Consider the following 23200-nt stretch of genomic DNA (forward strand, 5'->3'; position numbering starts at 1 on the left):
CAGTCGAAACGCATTTGCAAATAATTTTGTGCGACATTTTCACTTATACTGTGCTTGGCTTGGCGGCATTTTCACATTTTTCAATAGTTTTCTCACTAAATTAGAAAAGTGCTCCCGAACATGAACAGTCTAAACGCACTTGGGTAATCATTTGTACCAGAGTGGCGCTTAGACTGTGCTTAGCCTGGGTGATTTTTTTAATTTCTAATCTAAAATTACAAAAATATTTTATGAAAAATAAAAAAAAGATGTAATAATTTTTTAAATTACTTGCTTTTCATAAAAATATAAAAAAATATATTTATCAAATCTATCGGGTTTATTCATAAAATACAAATTAACAATACGACAATAATTTTTATATATATAAGTACAGTCAATATTTTTTTTAATTAGTATAATAGTTATATATATATATATATATATATATATATATATTTACAATAATGCTAAATGTAAATATGAAATGTATATATAAAAAATATAGTTCCAATAAAACCAAAAATTTAATAGTTTTATTATAATAACTATTTAATATAATTTTGTTTTTTCAGCAAAATTTTATTGGTTTTGGTTATCCAGAAATATCTATAAATATAATTTATAATATATAATAGATTTTTTTATAAATAATTACAATTACGACTAGTGTTCACATTTTAATTTTAAAGATTTTGTGTGCATTCTCCTTAATGGAATGTTCATTCTAAATGAAACCTTGATGAAACCTTTAGAAATTAAATTATAAAAAACATATTTGGTTTAAAATAATCACCAGAGTTATAGACATCCCTATTGTTTATATATATATATATATATATATATATATATATATATATATATATATATATATATATTACAACTTTGCTGCTGCCGTTTTTATAGTACAAGTTCTTAGAATTAAACGGCGGAAGCAAAGTTGTGCGCCTAATAAATAAGTCGAACCAAAATAAGTCAGTCTTTTCTGAAACAATTGAAATTCGCCTTTTTTCAGGTTATCTTGTAATATGTTAATTGAAGTTTTTGCACTAATAGTTTGGACACTTGGTTTAACACTTAAAATGTTCCAGTAGATTTATCAATCTGCCTTCCAAATAGGTTTTGAATACCATGACGTATATATTACCTTTATAATAAAAAATTGATGAATTTAAGTGATGGAAACAGTAGTAGTCTAGTTGCTGCTTACACGTACAAAATCTTTGGTCCACTTTATTAGTTTTTAAGTTGCCCAATACATTATTCTTGTGCCCATCCATTTATTTTTGGTATACATACTGAGCTTTACAAAAAAACAGGTGAATATAAATAATGTAAACAGCAGTAATTAATATCCAGTTACTTCTGAACAATGTACAAGCACATCGTGTTATTTTTTATAAATATAGACTTTTGTGCAACGCCCTAATCACTAGTATTCCATTGGCTACTTAAAGAGTACGCCCAGTCCTCGGGTCATCTCGAGTTAACGAATTTACTCTAGCCCCCTGACACCGGACTTCCATTGGCATACTCATTCTGTATGTTCAGATTTCGGGTTATCGCTGACACCAAACAGTTCACTGGAATCGCAATTTAACCTCTCATTGTCCTTACTCACCAAATCGTCTTTTGATACTTTAGATTTTGGAACTGGATCTGGATTGTATGTTGTTTTGAGAACTGAATTTAGATACTTCATTAGAGTAAAACAATTATTCATGTCATGACATTTTGTATAGTTTTGATAATGATGTATTTTAATACATTTTTATATGTTCATAGAAACATCATTCTATTAATTTTTATATTTCTCTTCTGGTGATCTAAGACATCTACAATGTAGGTGGTAATTGGGCATGGATTAAGTATTGAAAAAAATATAGACTCTAGTGCAACGTCTTCCGTTGGCTACTTAGAAGGTACGCCGAGTCCCCGGGAACATCTCGGGTTAACGAATTTACTCTAGCCGCCTGACACCGGACTTCCGTTGGCATACCCATTCTGTATGTTTAGATCTCGGGTTATCGCTGGCACCAAAAAGTTCACTGGAATCGCAATTTAACTTATCCTTGTCCTGTATAACTCACCAAATTTTAATATATTTTTATAAAAATAAAAATATCCTATTAATATCTCATCGTTTATTCAGGAAATTTGTCTACTAGCATTTCTTGGTAAATTTATATTGGCGTCAACTGCTGGTGAAACTAATATTAGAGTTCATCAAACGTACTTCCAAATGAAATTCATATACCAATTATACCGACTGGTAAAAATCAACTTTCTATTTACCTTATAGAGACATTAATCTGGGCCATATATCTGGCCAATTCACTGCCAGAATACTCCTCCTCGTCCAAATCCTGCAAACTAGAATTACTGATAGATTCGGAATGGGAAATCTGTCTTGGTGTTTGGTCTTCTTTTTTACCACTTTTACCACTTCTAACACCGTTTCTCAATCTTTCGGCGAACGATTGCAGTTTTCTGGATTGATGATTGCTGTCACCAGAGGCGGACTTTCGAAAAAGATTATTATTGTTGTTTCCTTCGGCGGTTTTGCTGCTGATTGTAGATAAGACTGTCGATTGGCTGCTGGGCTCCGACAGTTGGTGGATTCTGTAAAACTTTGAGAGGTTTTGGAATTAATGGTAAAGGAAATAGTTGAATATGAATATTATACTAGCTGACCCGGCAAATGTTGTTTTGCTAAGTAAGGTATATTCTAAACAATTTCTAGAGAATCGAAAATGTTAATATTTCAAGTGTATAAGGATGTGTTGTTTGAATGCTATATGCAATGAGGTATTATAAAAACAATAAACACCATTAGTTTGTCTGGAAGTTTTATACGCTTTCTATAGAAAACATGATATAATTCAATCCAAGTCTTTTTTTGGTCTTTCGACTTATTGATAACGTTTCAAGTTTTTCAGATTATTTTTGGATTCTGGATTTTGTGTATAATTGTAAATAATAAGCAAGGCGTACTACTGAGCTTATACATTTCAAATTTCTGGGAGGGGAGATAGAAAATGAATTAAGTATTTCTTCTTTGACCTGCTTTTTGAAAAGTTTCAAGTAACATTCGATGAATTAAAGTAAATTTAATGAAAAGTATATATGTAGAGCAGGGCAAGGCACAAAGGTCCAATTTGAATTTGAGCAAATATTAATTATATTATAATAATGAAACCAATTATATCACAACAAATAACACATTTCAAACGAACGAACTTTTTGTATCTAGACCTATAGGCGGAGTAACTTGTAACAGGTTTAATGTGTTATTTTAATTTTAAAGATATTTTACAAAATAATTACATTTTTAACTAATGCTAAAAAACTACCAACGGAAGAAACTACTTTTATTATGGATTTTCAAAGATTACTGTTTATCTCCCGATGGCAAAGTCATAAGAATCAAGGTTATAGCGGGTTATACATCTTTTTCCCTCTACTTTCAAATATTGTTGTTAAACAATGCTTAACTTTACTGGCTTTTGACACATCGCTGATGGATCTTTTTAACGCTGCACCTTCATATATTACTATCTATTCTTCGATAAATTCTGGGAAATTATAACTGGGAAAATGTTATTCGGCAAAGTGTCCCTTTGATCGATACCAAATTTAGGTTCTGAATTTAAATAATATAAATAAAAATTAATATAACCTAGAAAATGTTTTATAAATACGAATGAGTATATAATTATACAAACAAGATCTTTCAGAGCACCGTGTTTGAGAAAAATATGATTTGCAAAAAAAGAGTGCTACAACGCCAAAAAGTGCATTTTTATATTAAATTTTCAAAAAAGTTGATATTGTTGAGTTTGTAGTAACACTTGCAGCCCTATTATATGATTTTACTGAATTACAAATTTATAGCTGTTTTTGTGAGAAACATGTGCGATTTTATATTTTTATAATTTAGTACACATATTAAGAAATAACATACTAAAATTTTGTAAATCTAGTATAACGTTTTATATTATTAAATATTTTTCAAAATACTCATCAAACCGTAGACTTGCAACTATTGGAAACTTGCTATGCAAGATTGCATTTGTTTACAAAATTGCACATTTATAGCTTTTTTTGTTAGAAACATATGTGATTTTATATTTTTATAATTGAGTACATATATTTGGTAATAGCATACTAAAATTTTATAGCTCTAGTATAATATTGTATATTTTTAAAACATTTATCAAAAGTACTTCTCATATCATATCCAACCGTCGATACGCAACTAATAAAAATAGATTACAGATTATATTTTTCGCAATTTTATTTTTCATTTGCTCGTCAGTAGTTTTTTTTGCAATTTTTTTCTTTTTTTTAGTCTGCTTGTCAGTAGAGTCCCTTTTTAATTTTATTTAGTTTGATCGTCAGTAGAGTCCTTGCTTTATAATTTTAAATTTAGTTTGCTCGTCAGTAGAGTCCCTTTTTAATTTTAAATTTAGTTTGCTGTTCAGTAGAATCCTTTTTTTGTAATTTTTTTATTTTTACTTTGCTCGTCAGTAGAGACCCATTTAATTTAATTTTTAATTTGCTCGTCAGTCCCTTTTTGTAATATAAACAAATTTGTAATATAAACAAAAAATCCTTTTTTTGTAATATTATTTTTACTTGCTTGTTAGTAGAGTCCCTTTTTAACTTCCCGTAGGGTAAGTTATTGTAATGGGCCGAAAATCGGAATTGAAAATTTTTACATTTCTCGACGTTTTGAAGGTTTCTGAACGTTTTGGCATACCTCAGAAAAAATGGATGTGTGTGTGTGTGTGTATGTGTGTGTGTGTATGTATGTATGGATACAAATTTTCGCCCACGTTTTCGGGCGTACGGATCAACCGATTGGAATGGTTCAAAAAACATTCGATTCCTATTGATAGGGAAAAGAGCTGATTAGTTTTTGGCAAAGGCAGGTCCAACCGTTTCGGAGATACGGAGCAAAGAGTGCAGAAAATAGAAATCAAATTTTTGAGAGAACGGAGTATCCGATTTGAATGATCTAAAAAACATTCAATTAGTAATGATTGGGAGAAGTTTTTATTAGTTTTTGGCAAAGGCAGGCCCAGCCATTTCGAAAATACGGAGCTAAATATGTAAAAAATGGCAATTTTTGAGAGAACTAAGCGTCCGATTTAAATGATTCAAAGAACTTTCTGCTTGTCTTAACAAAATAATTGATTTTGGAAAAAAAATTGTTCCTTTTTTTTTTTTTTTTTTTTAGCTTTTTGTATATCGAAAATATTTCAGATTTTATTTTTAATTCTGACTATAGTTCTAATATACTTTATAAATAATTTCAACTCTGTAATTTAGTTTATATAATTCTTATAAATATTAGACAATGTTACAATATTTATAATAATCTATTTGAAAACATTCGGTATTCCTCGAACATTTCGTTACGGTACGGGAAGTTCGAGCAATTTGCCTTAAGGCACGATGCCATAATTGCCTCAGGACAGAATTCCACTTACAGCTAGTTGTAAATTTATTTTTAGTAGAGTTTCTTTTTAACGTTACTTTTAGTATGCTCATCAGTAGAGTCCCTTTTTGGTAATTTTATTTTTAGTTTGCTAGTCAGTAGAGTCCTTTTTTGGTAATTTTATTTTTAGTTTGCTAGTCAGTAGAGTCCCTTTTTGGTAATTTTATTCTTAGTTTTGCTAGTTAGTAGAGTCCCTTTTGATAAAAAAATTAAGAAATATCACTTGGTGAAGGCAGGAGTAAGGTAAACTATCACGTGCATTTATTTTTCACCTTAATTTTTTAAAAAAATTCAAACATTTTCAAACAAAAAGAAAATATTCTAAAAATTTTAAACGTCGTGTTTGGTGAGGGAAGGGGGTAATACAAGTTTGCATTGCAATTTTTTAGTTTCTTCTGTTGGAAACATATTTGATTTTATATTTTTATAATACAGTACACATATTAAGAAATAACATACTATAATTTCATAACTGTGTTACAGCGCTTTGTATTTTTTAAATATATTTTAAGTCGCCAATTTGTTTACGTCAAAACGTTTACTAACGTTTTTGTATATAAATAAAACTACAAACAAAACTACGTACTACAATTCAATCATAATTAAATAATATTCACGTAAAACATCCTATTAAACGTAATTGGACATCATGTGTCAAAAACATTTGACATTTGACGTATTAGCCACCGCCTATTGTTTTATTCAAATTACGCTTCTACAAAAATGTGAAAATTAAAAGTGTAAAGTTTCTACGCGATTTTGAAATATCTCACCTTTCCGACAACTTACTGATTAGCACGAATTTTTCAAGACCAAGACCGGCCAAATCGGTTTAGCCGTTTTCGAGTTTTAGCGGATCATTTGATGGAGAGCTCCATTTTTATATATAAGAAGATGGAAAAAGCCTTTGGCGGCTCATCACCTTATCTATTACCCTATCAATTATCTTTTGATATTTTATTAATTTAAATGTTTTACGGTTTTGAATGAGTATAACTTTCAACTTTGTGCAAGAATTTTGAGCTTGACTGGTGGTCAAATAGACTTTAATATGATGAACATTGTATTTAATGTTCGAATGCTTTTTTCAGCTCTCAAGCTAAATTCGTGCAGCTACTATGATTATTATAAAATTACTATCCTTTTGATATTAACTATGAATAAGCTTGACAAGGGCCTGAAATAATATCTATTATAATTGATTACGGCTTGCTTATGAATAAATAAATAAATAAATAAATAAGAAGTGAATGGCAATTATGGGTACTTGTATGGGCATACAAAACATCATTGACATGGAAACATCGTAGTGGGGTTAATCGATACTTGAAACTTTTTATTCAAACTAGTGGTGTATGGCGAATCCGAATTATAGTTTAGGGGGATCATTCATACATAGTTGCAGAAGAATTTCATATATAAGATATATTATATATAAAAAGTGCAGTGAAGGTGCTAGAGGATAATTACCTTACCCCTTACCCTATCAATTATCTATTACCTGAGGGTGCCTAGTAAGGGCTATAACATGTCGTCCCCCATATCCGCTGTTTTTCATGGTAATGTCGACGTCATCGTCGACGGCTCCTCCGGAGTCGTCCTGTTTGAAGCTCTGCCTCCAGCGGTGATTTGTTCTGACGGAGGCCTGCATCTCCGCCACGGAGGAGCCCTGGCGCATTGAGGCGCCGAAGCGGCTTAGGGCGCTGTAGCGCGCCTTGTGCCCTACGGAGTCGGAGGGCTTTAGGCCGCAGTGCTGGGCTAGGGTTGACTGGGGGATAAGAAATAAACTGAGAGTAATATCTACATATATATAAAAATAAGTCGGGTTTTCCTTCCTGACGAAATAACTCCAGGACGCACGAACCGATTTCGACAATTTTGCATTCGTTGGAAAGGTCTCGGGCTCCGCAAGGTTTATAGCTAAGAAAATTAGTTGTGCATGGCATCGTGCCTTAATGCAAGCTGCTGGAACTTCACGCACCGTAATTAAAAATTCGAGTAATGACATTAGTGAGAATTATCAGAATTATGCTCGGTTAAGTCAACGAGCAATTCTTGCCGCAAAGAATAATGATGTACACGCACTGAATTTCACCATTCAATCAAAAATTGCTGGCGATTTGGTGACATACCAATGACTCCGACTGGTCTTCCGTATGACTTCAAACGATTGCAATTTCCGGTTCGCAATAACAAGTCGCAATGCCAATCGCTTAGTGTTTGCGGGATAAATTTCAAATAGATTATTTAGAAAATCATTGTTTTTCATATGGGCAGTTATACGTTGCCTGTTTACGAGTTGGAAAACCATCCGCTTTGTTTGCGTTAACGTCAGAACAAAAAACAAAAAATGTGGTTTACCAAAGAGAACTTCAATGAAACGGATAATTTGCGGATTCACTTTCATTTACTTAGAGAAGTTCAACTAAAAAATACTTCGATTTTTGTAATCGAAATAAATTCATTACTGTTGTGCAATAAAATCAAATTTTTCCTCTTCAACTATAAAACAAACAAAAAATTTCTTCATCTTTCTCATGAAACCATCTAGTGGTGAAACGGAGTTCGTCGGGTTTGCTAGTATATATATATATATATATATATATATATATATATATACTAGTTGGCCTTAGTTTTGTTTTTTGGTATTATATTTTGATTTTTGTAACAGGTCATATATTTTATAAGTTTACGTGAATGTTTAATATTAGTAAAAGAATTTGAGTACTTTTGTGCTTATTGAAAAATAAAACTAGTGGTGTATGGCATCATGCCTTAGGGCAAGTTGCTGGAACTTCCCGTACCGTAACGAAATATTCGAGAAATTTTAAATATATTATTACAAATACTTTAACTTTCATAATTTTGCTATCTTGTTATATCTGAGCAAATCAAATGTAAATCATATCAATTCATCTACAGAACATTAACAATCGTCATTTCATTTCGAATTCAATTTAAAAAAATATTACATTCTGCACAAAATTGAAAAAGTGCTCCCATATAGTCACAGTCTAAACGCATTTGCGAAAAATTCTGTGCGACATTTTCACTTACTTATACTGTGCTTAGCTTGGCGGCATTTTCATATTTTTCAATAGTTTTTCTAACAAAATTGGATAAGTGTCCAGTACATAAACAGTCTAAACGCACTTGGGTAAACATTTGTACCAGAGTGGCGCTTAGTTCTCTCAAAAACTGCCATTTATTGCACATTTAGCTCTGTATCTTCGAAATGCCGGGACCTGCCTTTGCCAAAAACTAATCAGCACATAAAAGTGTTCCCTAGGAAATGTTCTAAATTTTATCTAGTTTCACCCTATCTAACTGAAAAGGTTTAATATGAAATTTTTGAGTTATTTGACAAAAACCAGGAAAATGTCCCGAATTTTCTATATTTATTGCTCAAGAATGAAATATCGAATTCAAATTTTGCCCTATATATTTTTCCTGGATTTTCTCTTTTTTCGGCTGGATTTAATTATAAGTATTGTCCCTTCGTATCAGTATGTATTGTGTGTCATTGATGAAACCAATAAATCTCTTAGTCACATACGAATAAAAGGCCGAATGGTACTTAATCACGAAATCTCTGCCCTTTTCCAATAGAACAAATGTACATTTCGATTCGTCGAACGCATTCGGAATAACTAATTTTGTTTCGACACTTTTTGATAAATCTTTGGGATAATATAAATATACATATGTGTATGTATTAAGGTGGTCCTTGATATGGACATTTTCGAATTTCCTTGCTCCCAAGTTCCAAATTGATAAAAAAGAATTCACTGAAAGTTTTAGCTCTTAATATTAACGTTTAGATAGAGCGCAGTTGAATCAAACTTTCCATGGAAATAGCATGGAAAAAATTTTGAAAATTAAAAAAAAATTTTTAGGTATAACTTAGAGACAAATGAATTAAAAGTGAAAATTCGTATCATTTTTTATTGAAAATTCGACGCTCTGTAAAATTTTGGAACATTTTTCCATGCTATTTCCATACAAAACTTTGATTGAATTGCCCTCTATCTAAAAGACAATATTAAGAGCTAAAACACTCAGAGAATTGTTTTTTATCATTTTTATCGACTTTGTTTAAATATTTCATACAGTTTAGTATCGATTATTTAGAAATTTCCATTTATTCGCATGTGTGTTAGATAGTAGTTCACTTGAAACAATAGTTTTAGAGAGAATTGCTTTGCATTCGTATGAATGTGTCAACTTTACTAAACAATTGTCGAAACAGACAAAAGCCATGGTGTCGAATAAGATTCTGAACTTCTTGAATAAAACTTGAAAATCAAATCAAATTTGAAGAATATTCTATTTTTCTATAATGCTCGATTTAAGCACATCAAACCCTAAATTTTCACCCTCTCAAAAAATAACTAAGTACTGTTATCCATAAAACTGCAGAAATAAACAATTTAAATCTATCACAAATAAAAGCCACAGCAAAGCGTGGCCGGGCATGCTAGTATATATAATATATATATTTATTTATTTATTTATTTATTAACTTACCGTAGGGTAAGTTATAGTAATCGCAAAAAAATCGAAAATGAAAATTTTTATATATCTTTGCGTTTCAAAAGTTTCTGAACATTTTGGCATACATAGTGTGTGTTTTGTGTGTATGAATACAATATTTCGTCCACGTTTTCGGGCGCACGGATCAACCGATTTGAATGGTTCAAAAAACATTCGATTCCTATTGATAAGGAGATGTGCTGATTAGTTTTTGGCAAAGGCAGGTCCAGCTGTTACGGAGATACGGAGCAAAGAGTGCAGAAAGTACAAATCGAGTTTTTGAGAGAACGGAGAATCCGATTTGAATGATCTAAAAAAACTCTCTGCTTGTATTGACAAAACAATTGCTTTTGAGGATAAAAAATTTATTACATCTTTTTTCATTTTCCATAAAATATTTCTGTAGTTTTGGATTAAAAATTCAAAAAATTACCCAGGCTAAGCACAGTCTAAGCGCCACTCTGGTACAAATGTTTGCGTTTAGACTGTTTATGTACTGGAGCACTTTTCCGATTTTGTGAAAACTATTGAAAAACGTGAAAATGCCGCCAAGCTAAGCACAGTATAAGTGAAAATGACGCACGGAATTATTTGCAAATGCGTTTAGACTGTGACTATACGGGAGCACTTTTTCAATTTTGTGTAAATTAGGCAACTATTTTTTTTTTGAAATTAAAGTCGAAATGAAATGACGATTGTTAATGTTCTGGAGATAAATTGATTGATTTATGGTTTACATTTATCAAGATAGCAAAAATAATGAAAGTTACAGTATTTGTAATAATATATTTGAGAACGTTTAAAATTTCTCGAATATTTCATTACGGTACGGGAAGTTCCAGCAATTTGCCCTAAGGCACGATGCCATACACCACTAGTTTATTTATTTTAATATTTATTACCTTGAATGCTTCCCGAAATTTATTGCTCATGATGTTGTACAGGAGCGGATTGACGCATGTCGAGGCGTAATAAAGGACCCCAGAAACGTGGTTAAGGGCATGGTATACCGCTATATACGTTTCGTGATACACTTCGTTGGTTCGTCCATAGACCGCCATCATCCTTTGGGCGTGGAAGGGGGCCCAGCAAAAGAAAAAGGCCACTGTGACCGCCACTGGAAAAAGGAAAAAAAATGGTAAAGGACTAATTTTATATATATATATATATATATATATATATATAATATAATTTTTCTGTCTATTTCATTTCGGAGTTTTCTGCACTTATTTTACCCCATGCTGAGCGCTTCATTAGTCGCCCTAATTTTATTGCAAGCCCCGGCTCCCCTATAATGTTCGACGTTAAAGTTAATTATAGCATTTTGCTTCCATGAAGTATTAAATGTGTTATGAACACATTTACACACTTTTTTTCGGGAAAAATTCGGAAAGTGGGAAAGTCAATTAACGAGATTGCTTTTGGTAAGAGAATAAAATATTTACAATATATATATATATATATATATATATATATATATATATATATATATATAATAGATGACCCGACAGGCGTTGTCCTGTACCCACATCTACGTTTTTTAATATCCTATACTAATATTTACCGTTCACTTAAAAATAATAATTATTGTTTTTCAAATTACTATTGACACCAATATATGAGTGATGTTAAATGTAGAACTGCTTCAAATAAAATTATGATTCTCGATTCCCACACTTTAATTATCTCTTTAACAAATATTAAAACATGATCAATAAAATTGTATATTAAAAATTATACACTGCAACTTATAGAACAAATTTATTTCCAATAGCTCAATTTATTTTAATGCCAAAGGTTATCCAATAATTTTAGTCACACCTGTAGATGTGAATGTATAAATGAATGATTTTTTGTTCATTCACGACTAAAACATTGATTTTACAAATTTATCACACGAAAAATCATCGTCTGCCTTTGTGATTTATAGCATAAGATACACGTGTTGAAAAGAAAGTGTTTAAAAATTCAGAAAGAATTAATATATAGCATGCGGTCAAGGTACAATATCACTTTGGATTTTTCTACCCAAAATAATTGCTTCAAAAATGTTGCCTATAATTTATATAATTACGTACCATATTTTAACTGGCTTTTAGTAATTTTAATATCTAAGTTACATTTTTCTCACTAATAATTCAATATACATTCTTACTTAAGTTCATATTTGAAGTGAATCAATTTATCAAATCATGTTCACATGTGCTCTATTCAACTTACGATCAACAAAATTATTGCAGTAAATGGAAAGGAAAAAACGTGTGCCCTGTGAATTTTTTTACTGTGCTCCAATTTGCTTGATATTTTGGAAATAGGTTAATCTTAATCTTAAGTTCAGAAGTGAAAACAATTTGCACTCCTTCATTACCCACGGAATTAATTGGATTATAATTCTTTTAATTCTAATTTTATCAGAACTTGTAATATACTATTTTAAAGGTAATTAAATAAGCTACAACTTTATCTATAATAAATTTTACCGTAACTTTTCTTATTTTGAAATGGCAAAAATTTTTGATTGTGATTTTAGAAATATTATTTAGGATTACGAATACCGAGTTTGCAAAAACAAAAGTAATAAAAATTAAACAAAATAATAAAAAATTTCATCGAAGTTCTATGTTGTACTTAAAAAAAAACTCAGAATTTTCAAACCTCTTGAGATAATTTTTTAACTATTATATCTTGACGATGACTTTTGGGATACCCTGTAATATTATTATAAGTTTTTTATATACAATGTGGAGAAACTGTTTATGTACATTTTTTATTGTATGAAATATTCTGTGAATTATAGCTTTATAGCTCATTTAAATTGCTAAAACTATATTCATAGTTTAAATATTCGAAATCACCGGACGTTCTTAATAAAATTATATACTTTTATTGGCGCCGAAAAATTTTATGAGTCTTAAAATTATTCTATATATCTGTATATATATACATATATGTATATATATATATATATATATATATATATATATATATTAACAAAGTCTAATAATCGGGCATAACATCAATAAAAAACATGAATTTCTTTCAAAAATTTATTTTAAATCCATACGTTTCGGCTATAATCCTAGCCTTCATTCAGTGGAAAAATTAGTTGATCTTAGTGTTAATTTGGAAAACTTTAATAATCCATGGTATTAGGATATGGTAATGCACTACACTATGTATTATAAACATTAACTTGAAATTACACAATATTTTCACAAAATACTGATTTGAAAAAATCACAAATGGATAGTGTGTTATTCGTAGACTGGTTGAAGATGTAATTCGTAGACTGGTTGAAATTACATCTTCAACCAGTCTACGAATAACACACTATCCATTTGTGATTTTTTCAAATCAGTATTTTGTGAAAATATTGTGTAATTTCAAGTTATTGTTTATAATACATAGTGTAGTGCATTACCATATCCTAATACCATGGATTATTAAAGTTTTCCAAATTAACACTAAGATCAACTAATTTTTCCACTGAATGAAGGCTAGGATTATAGCCGAAACGTATGGATTTAAAATAAATTTTTGAAAGAAATTCATGTTTTTTATTGATGTTATGCCCGATTATTAGACTTTGTTAATACATATGTCAACATCAAATTCAGAATCATACAAAATATATATATATATATATATATATATATATATATATATATATATATATTATTATTATAAGGTCTCGGAATGAGTCCCTGGGGTACTCCACGTGCCATTTATTTACTTTATTTACACTACATATTTTTTCGCATATATTTCTACAATTGTATTCATGTTATGCATTAGTTTTGTTTGTTTCATTAGTTATTCATTGTTTATTCCTTTCACGTCGCAAATAATTATTCTCATCTTTTGTCAAAATAGACAAAGAGCTCGTGTGCAAATTACTCAACGGCTTTGTTTATAAAAATAAATAATAATTGTTCAATTAAATTATGAAAACTGATAGTATTGCAATACGATGGTAGAATATTAAATATAATATAATTGAAACTGTAGAAGTGTATTTGTTTTTATTTTTTAAGTAAAAATTCGATGGATACATGATGGAATGAAATATCATCGAATTCAAAGTCGTTTTATTCAAAACTTTTACATCGGAGTGTATAAAAGTTTTTCCAATGATATGTTGTAAATTTTATCTAGTTTCACCCTATCTAACTGAAAAGGGTGCTTCTATATGAATATTTTGAGTTATTTGACAAAAACCAAAAAATGTCCCGAATTTTCTATATTTATTGCTTAAGGAAAGGATACAATTTATGATTATTTTTGACATTATTATTTTTTCATTCACAATTTAACATTTATTTTATTTATTAATTATTTTAATTATTATTTAATATATTTTTAATTATTATATTATTATATATTTATTTTAATTATTAAAATTAGATTTGCAATTTGTTTGATGTTTTATGTATTTAGTTATGTTTTTTGAAACTTTTGTTTATTTTTGCATATTTTTTTTTTAATTTCTCTTATTCAATTTTTTATTAAATTATTTGTTCTTGATTTATTATTTTTACTCACAATTTACTTTGAATATTTTTGCAATAAGCTTGTTTTTGTATTTTTTTATAAGTTTTGCAACTTTTTGATAATCTTTGTACAAGCTTTTAATAAATATTGATAATATTATTATTAATAATAATAATAACAATAATATGAGACACTTAAATTTGTTAGAATATCATAAAATAACCTAAAATTTGTTAAATAAAATAATTGTATTGTAAAAGTATTGTAAAGCTTATTAAAATACTTATCAAATTTTTAAAAAATACTTGCAACAAACTGGTTATATTTAAAAATAATTAAAATTAACTAAATATAAATAAGTTCATAGTAAATAAATTAATAAATAAATAAGTAATAAAATAGCTAATAATTAATTAAATTATATTAAACCTATAAAATATTGACTTAAGCCTTATTATAATATTATCATACCGACGGCTTGTAAAATTAATAAATAAATAAATAAATAAATAATAACAAAATAAATAATGACAAAAAATAACTAATAAACGAACAAATCATGAATTATTAATAATAATATGTTATATTATTAATTATTATTATTATTAGTTTTATTAGTTATTTTTTTGTCATTATTTGTATTAGTTTATTATTTTGGCAATAATTGTTGTATTTTGTAATTTGTATAACATAGAATTAATACTTTATTATACTGAATTCGATATTTCATTCTTTAGAATAAATAGAAAATTCGGGACGTTTTTTGGTTTTTGCCAAATAATTCAAAAATTTCATATAGAACTGCTCCTTTTTAGTTAGACAGGGTAAAACTATATAAAATTTACATTTCCTAGGGAACACTTTTATACACTTCGATATAAAATTTTTGGATAAAACGACTTTGAATTCGATATTTCATTCTTAAGCAATAAATATAGAAAATTCGGGATATTTTTTTGGTTTTTGTCAAATAACTGAAAAAATTCATATGTTCCCTTCTTAATCAAATAGGGTAAAACCAGATAAAATTTACAACATTTTCTAGGGAACATTTTTATACACTCCGATATAAAGTTTTGAATAAAACAACTTTGAATTCGATATTTCGTTCTTAAGCAAAAAATATAGAAAATTCTGGACCTTTTTTTAGTTTTTGTCAAACAACTCAAAAATTTCGTATGGAACCACCTCTTTTCAGTTAGACAGGGTGAAACTAGATTAAATTCATAACATTTCCTAAGGAACACTTTTATACAATCCGATATAAAACTTTTGAATAAAACGTTAGAAAAAACAATCTTATATTTAAAAAAAAACTTCTACTTCCACTATTTTTCCTTGGCATTATTTTTTATAGGAATTTTATCTCCAAAATAGTAGTAAAGAACAAAAGCTGTCTAACTTATTGTGATACTTGAGAAAATAATTGCCCAGGTCATTTGGGCCCAGCCTAAGTTTATTTTTATTTTAGTGTTAGAGCACTAATGGATTTGTCTTGTCGGAGACCAAATGATAAAAATGATATAAATTCGTAGACGAAAAACATTTGAGGGCGAAAAATGGATAAAAATAATAAAAAAATAATTGTTTGCAATATGTATATATTATAATGGTGTTTTAGTTTTATTAATGAGAAATAATTATTATTCGTTCGTCTAGAAATAATTTGTGAGCCATAAAACAACAGAAACTGTATATGAGTAATAAAATAACACATTTTGACATGTTATCATAAAAATGGCTCATAAACAGCTCATGATAATATTATAATCAACGTATAAAATTATATATATATATATATATATATATATATATATATATATATATATATATATATACTAGATGACCCGACAGACGTTGTCCTGTACCCAGATCTACATTTTTTTAATATTCTATACTAATATTTACACCGTTCGGTTAAAAATAATAATTATTGTTTTTCGAATTACTATTTGCAAAAAATATGAGTGATGTTAAATGTAGAACTGCTTCATATAAAATTATCATTCTCAATTCCCACACTTTAATTATCCCTTTAACAAATATTATAATATGTTCAATAAAATTGCATATTAAAAATTATACACTGCAATTAATAGAACAAATTTATTTCCAATAGCTCGATTTATTTTAATGCCAAAGGTTATCCAATAATTTTAGTCATACCTGTAGATGTGGATGTATAAATGAATGATTTTTTGTTTATTCACGACACGACTAAACATTGATTTTCCAAATTTATCACATAAAAAATCGTTTGCCCTGGAATTGAAACAGTCTTTTATTTGCATGATAGCTCACTCATTTTACGTGTAAAAATAATTATTTTACAGCTTATTTTGAGTACTATAAAACCCCATTTTCATATCTAGCCTAATATTGTTCCTACAACACTATAAAACAGTGATTTATTAAGATATTAATTTATATAATTTGGGTCATTTCATTATTTTTGTTAAAACGTATATTTCTGAAGATATTAGCAAACAACGTTTTTAATTTTTCTTTAACATTTAGTTAAAAAATAATAATTCGTCAAATTGAATTTTAATATAGGTTATGCAGACTGCATCACTTGTCAGACGCATGTTGACTCTATTTTATTATATTATTTTAATTTTTGGCAAATCTCAGCTGCTTTTTCGGCAGTAATAACGTAGACATTACATTTTCCTAATTTATAATCATGAATTTATTATATTTTAATATTGCCTTAGCCTATAAGGGAATGGAAACGTTTGGCAAATGACAGTCTTCAGTTGTTTTTAATGATAACCGTTTTTTTGTATTTTTTTCCATTTATTTCTACAATCTAACTATATTTCTATGAATCTAAGAATTCTACAAAATTTCCAGAACAAACTTCAGAAAGATTCATGAAAATCCGAATTATAGTTTAGGAGGATTAATCATTCATACATATTTACAGAAGAATTTTATATATAAGATAAAAGTCTTAACTACGTCGTGCGCATTTTTAATTTCTCTGTCTATTTTAAAGTATACCGAGTTACTGTAGGGCTATATAATATTAGATAATATTATAAATGATTAAATTTTAAAAATATTTGCCGAATACTGCATTGATATTAAACAAACCGTTTGAAAGTTATAAGATTTATAGTAAATGAATACAAATGACGTGTCCCTTAATATAGTATTTTAATTTTTTTTAAATTAGCTTTTAATAAAACATTTTTTTTTCAATAAATAAATAAATCTATATATATATACATATATATATATATATATATATTATTTATTAATTCATATATCTATTTTCGTGTCAGGAATCAAAACAACGAAGAAAAGTTTTGTGATATGTTTTTTCATGTCTCCACCGTTGATATTTTTCGCGCACGATTTAACAATAAATCATATTTGTCGACTGTGTCATAAATTCGTGTTATAAAAATTCCTTTCAGCATTTTTACGAACTGTTTATAGTACATTAATATCTTTTGGTGGACGGAAAAATAGGAAAACCCAGGGAAAATAGAAAAATATAGGAACAATAGGAAAAATTGGAAAGTTTTTGTTAGTTGACATGGAAAACAACCACTGAATCGAATTCAAAGTCGTTTTAGGCAAAAATTTTATATGGGAGGGTATAAAAGTGTTTTTTAGGAAATGTTGTAAATTTTATCTAGTTTCACCCTATGTAACTGAAAAGGGGTGGTCTTGCTTGAAATTTTTGAGTTATTTGACAAAAACCAAAAAAAAAACTGTCCCGAATTTTCTATATTTATTGCTTGAGAATGAAATATCGAATTCAAAATCGTTTTATTCAAAACTTTCATATCGGAGTATATAAAAGTGTTAGCATGGAAATGTTGCAAATTTCATCTAATTTTGCTCTAACTATATTTATTAAAAAATATTGAATATTTCAAAAGTTATCAAAATGCATGCGAGTACCAATATTGCTAAAAATTACTTAGTGACTGACGTTTATATTTTTTGATAGAATAATTTTGTTTATAGAAAATTTTATTACTAGGAAAAGTTATAAACAATTTAATATTGTCCAACTTTACCAAAGACTGTATTAAAAAATATTGAATACTTTAAAAACTATTAAGCAAATATTTTTCATAGTTTTGTACTAAATTTGATTCTAACCCTACTTCCCAATTTCTTTAGAAAGAAATTATTTTTAGATAACTAAAATAATTTGATATTATTCATTAACTAAAATAATGTGTAGTCCTTTTAATTTTTTACAATCGTAAGTTATAAAGTGTGTAAGATTTTTTTTAAATGTTCTAGGAATTTAAGATAAAATATTCTTCATGCAAACTTTAATAGGAAAAATTTGAAAGTTTTTGCTAGATGGCATGGAAAACAACCAAAGAATCGAATCTAAAGTCGTTTTATTCAAAACTTTTATATGGGAGTGTATAAAAGAGTTTCCTAGAAAATGTTTTTAAATTTTATCTAGTTTCACCCTATGTAACTGAAAAGGGATGGTTTTGCTAAAAAAATGTCCCGAGTTTTCTAATTATTGTGCTAAGTAATAAAATATCAAATTCAAAGTCGTTTTATTCCAAACTTTCATATCAGAGTGTATAAAAGTGTTCCCTAGGAAATGTTGTAAATTTTATCTAGTTCCACCCTAGCTAACTGAAAAGGGGTGGTTTTGCTTGAAATTTTTGAGTTACTTGACAAAAATAAAAAAAAAATGACCAAAATTTTCTATATTTACATCTATCTAATATCATAGAAATCTATATCAGCACCTCGCCGATAGAAAAAACTTCCCCCTCATCCTAATATATATTAAATTCGAATTCCCTTAAGTCCCTTCCAAACAATTTCATCATCTTCTACAAGAAGCTCTTAATACAATAATCTTTCCTCGTGCCCACACAACAATACACACACACATGTATTTCCTAAGTGAGTAATTTAAGATGAAGAAAACTCCGACCAGAAATTTGGAAATTCTGGAAAATGATGTGTCGTTAGTGAAACTCACACAGAATATTTAATAAGTGTTATGTGATATCGAGATTGTGATCTTGGTGGAAATTTAATTAAGGAATTAAGGGAAATTTTGGTACTAAGTGACTTTTGACAGTCGAGTAATAATTTAGATAGGCATATCTTGGTTAAAATACATTTTGAAATGCTTAAAAAAATAGCAGACAAAATTGTAATCAGTAATTTTCATACAAAATCTTGTAAGCACCTAATACTGAATAGTTAGTACCCCATATGTGCTATAATTTTAAAAGAATTTGTTTAATATGAATTTTGTATTCGACAAATTTGTACAAAATTAAATATTCTATTATATTGTCTAACATCATTATGCTCTACAGCAACTCGGTATACTCTAAAACACAATTTGAAACTAGTCAAGCATACAACTTTGTTTTCGCCGTTTTTGCAATACGAGTTGTATGAAAAAAGCGGCGGAAGCAAAGTTGTACAATAAATAAAAATATATTGTATAGTCCAGGATACTCATATATATATATATATATATATATATATATATATATATATACTTTCGAAATAAAATTAGAAAAAAGTAAGTTCTTTAACAAATTTCTGAGTAATTTACAATTAATCATGAGGATACCTCAATGTACTATTAATTTATGTTATATTGCCTTTGTGAAGTTTGAAGAGCTCTTCAGGACGTACCGTATAGAATAGATTATTAGAATTTTGATATTATCTTTTTCATTGTGTGTACTTTGAAAATAAAATTAGAAATATGTAAGTTCTTTAACAATGGTAACAAATTTCTGAGTAATTTACAATTAACCATGAGGATACCTCAATGTACTATTAATTTATGTTATAATGCACTTGTGAATTTTGAAAAGCTCGTCAGGACTTACTATGCAGAATAGACATGTGAAATTTTGATATTATATTCTCCAATAAATAAACTTTAGAAATAAAATTAGAGAAAAATTAAGTCCTTAACAAATTTTCGAGTAATTAACCATTAACTACGACTATACCTCAATGTGTATTAATTTATGTTACCAAGCAATCGTAACTTTTATATACAACTTTGCTCTCGCCGTTTTTACAATACAAGTCCTTTGAAAAAACGGCATAAGCAAAGTTGTACAATGATAAATAATATATTAAATAATCCAGGATACTCATATATATACATAAATACAACTTATTTTTTACAATACATATAAATTAAAATAAACTAGTTTCTTCTAGTTACTTCTTGTAACTAACAATGTCACACTAAAATCCAACTTTTGTCCGTCACTTTCAATAATAATTAAAATATTGTATATAAATATATTGTATATAACAAATGTAACAAAACATCAAATGTAATATATTTAATTGACAAAAAACCTGAAAAATCCGACTAATTTATAACGCTAAACAAAAGTTATGTTTCTTTACCAAATTCAAATCCAAATTCAAATTTTGCGCCAAATTTCTTAATACTATTAAATTTTATTTTTCAGAAGTGTTAACACTGTCTTCGGGTGCGCGCGCAGCCCTTCACCTTTGGAGACTTCGACGACGATTTTTGTAATTTTAATGGACATAGTTTTTGTGTAATAAAATATTAAATTTGGCGTCGAACGTGTTGACTAGATACTAGATAATAGTCAGTTAATAGTTAGTTATTATTCGGGAATCGGACAGAAGCTTTACTATGACTTTTAGTGCTGTAATTAAGTCGTAATCGGGTGTTGAAAGTGTTGGACAAAAATTGGATTTTAGTGTGACATTGTTAGAAAGAAAAAGTAACAATGGCGAAGTCTTGGTAATGCAGAATTTTGTTGAAGCACGTGGACAAAGTAAGTTTATTTTAATTTATATATAGTGAAAAATAATTTGTATACATATAATCAAATATATATATATATCCACCTAATATATATATATATATATATATATATATATATATATGAGTATCCTAGATTATTTAATAAATTATTAATTATGGTACAACTTTGCTCCCGCCGTTTTTTCCATACAAATCGTATAGCAAAAACGGCGGAACAAAAGTTGTACACCTAATTGTTATGGTTAAATCACTAACGTCTTACATGTGCCTTTGACAAGATTGCATAAAATTAATTATTCTACAATATTGTCTAACATCATTAAGCCCTACAGCAACTCGGTATACTTATAAAAAATATATCACGTGTACAACTTTGCTTATGCCGTTTTTGCAAAGGACTTGTATAGTAAAAACGGCGCGAGCAAAGTTGTATATAAAAGTTACGATTGCTTGGTAACATAAATTAATGTACGTTGAGGTATCGTCATAGTTAATGGTTAATTACTCGAAAATTTTGTTAAGGAATATATTTTTTTCTAATTTTATTTTTAAAGCTTATGTATTAGAGAATATAATATCGAAATTTCGCAAGTCTATTCTGCATAGTAAGTCCTGACGAGCTTTTCAAAATTTACAAGTGCTTTATAACATAAATTATTGGTACATTGAAGTATTGGCGAAGTTAAGTACTAATTACTCAAAAATTTGTTAAGAAATATATTTTTTTGTATTTTATTCCAAAAGTATTTACACTGAAGAATATAATTTCAAAATTATAATTGTTTATCCCGCATAGTAAGCCCTGACGAGCTCCCGAAATATTGCGATTAATATATTACTTAAATCAATTACACATCGTGCTGTCGGCAAAGTTAAGTACAAATTACTCGAAAATTTGTTAAGAAACATATATTTTTCTAAATTTATTTCTAAATTACATGCAATGAATAATATAATACTGAAATTTCAATGGCTTAGTCTGCACGGTACGTCCTGAAGAGCTCTTCAAAATTCACAAGCGCAATTTAACATCATGTAATAGTACCTTGAGGTATCTACAAGTTTAATGGTAAATTACTCGAAAATTTATTAGGAAACATATTTTTTTATAATTTTATTTGCAAACTACATGTATTGCAAAATCTAATACTGAACTTTCAATTACTTACATTACAACGTCCTGAAGAGCTCCTCAAAATCCACAAGTGTAATTAACATAAATTAATAGTATATTGAGGTATCCTCATGGTTAATTGTAAATTACTCAGAAATTTATTAAAGGACTTACTTTTTTCTAATTTTATTTTCACAGTACATGCATTGAAGAATATAAAACCAAAACTTCAATTACTTATTCTGCACAGTACGTCCTGAAGAGCTCTTTAAAATTCACAAGTGCAATATAACATCAGTTAATGCTTTCTTGAGGTATAGACAAGGTTATTGGCCATTTACTCGAAAATTTGTTAAAGAACATATTTTTTTCTAATTTTATTTTCAAAGTATATATATTAAAGAATAACATACTAAAGTTTTAATTTATAATTCAACACTGTTGGTTCTGAAGAGCTTCTCAAAATTGCAAGTGACAATAAATAATTTTTCGACATATTTAATTGTAAATTAGAGACGAAACAGGATTCGAAATGTTAAATATAGATATATATATATATATATATATATATATATATATACGTGGTCTGTTCAAAAAGTACCCGGAATTACTAATAATTAAATTTCGCGGGTCTGGAGTGTCTGATTGTCAAAATTTTTTTTTTATTGTGTTGGTATACATGCCCCTAAAGTATGATGAAATTTTCAGCTATATTCACTGTTTACTTTGTCTGTGGTAGTCGCTAAGGTTCGACGTGTTTTTCTGAGCTCGGCGATTTTTACAATGGAAGAATTGA

The 23200-nt window shown here is 28.2% G+C and overlaps 1 protein-coding gene across 1 annotated transcript in view; it reads right to left on the minus strand.

The window, feature by feature from the left end:
* Nucleotides 1-1513: 1513 nt before the first annotated feature.
* The window catches only part of LOC113389792 (bombesin receptor subtype-3-like), a 35274-nt gene continuing 13587 nt past the window's right edge, over nt 1514-23200 (minus strand). Inside the window, exons 4-8 of the mRNA XM_026626799.1 lie at nt 10918-11132; nt 6984-7250; nt 2286-2609; nt 1979-2056; nt 1514-1675 (exon numbers count right to left, since the gene is read on the minus strand). Of these exons, the coding sequence (XP_026482584.1) occupies nt 1514-1675; nt 1979-2056; nt 2286-2609; nt 6984-7250; nt 10918-11132 (1046 nt within the window). The remainder of the gene's footprint in view (nt 1676-1978; nt 2057-2285; nt 2610-6983; nt 7251-10917; nt 11133-23200) is intronic.

Source organism: Ctenocephalides felis, unplaced genomic scaffold (genome assembly GCF_003426905.1).
Source record: "Ctenocephalides felis isolate EL2017-DRISC unplaced genomic scaffold, ASM342690v1 CF-g0.4_SCAFFOLD_03573, whole genome shotgun sequence".
Lineage (NCBI taxonomy): Eukaryota > Metazoa > Arthropoda > Insecta > Siphonaptera > Pulicidae > Ctenocephalides > Ctenocephalides felis.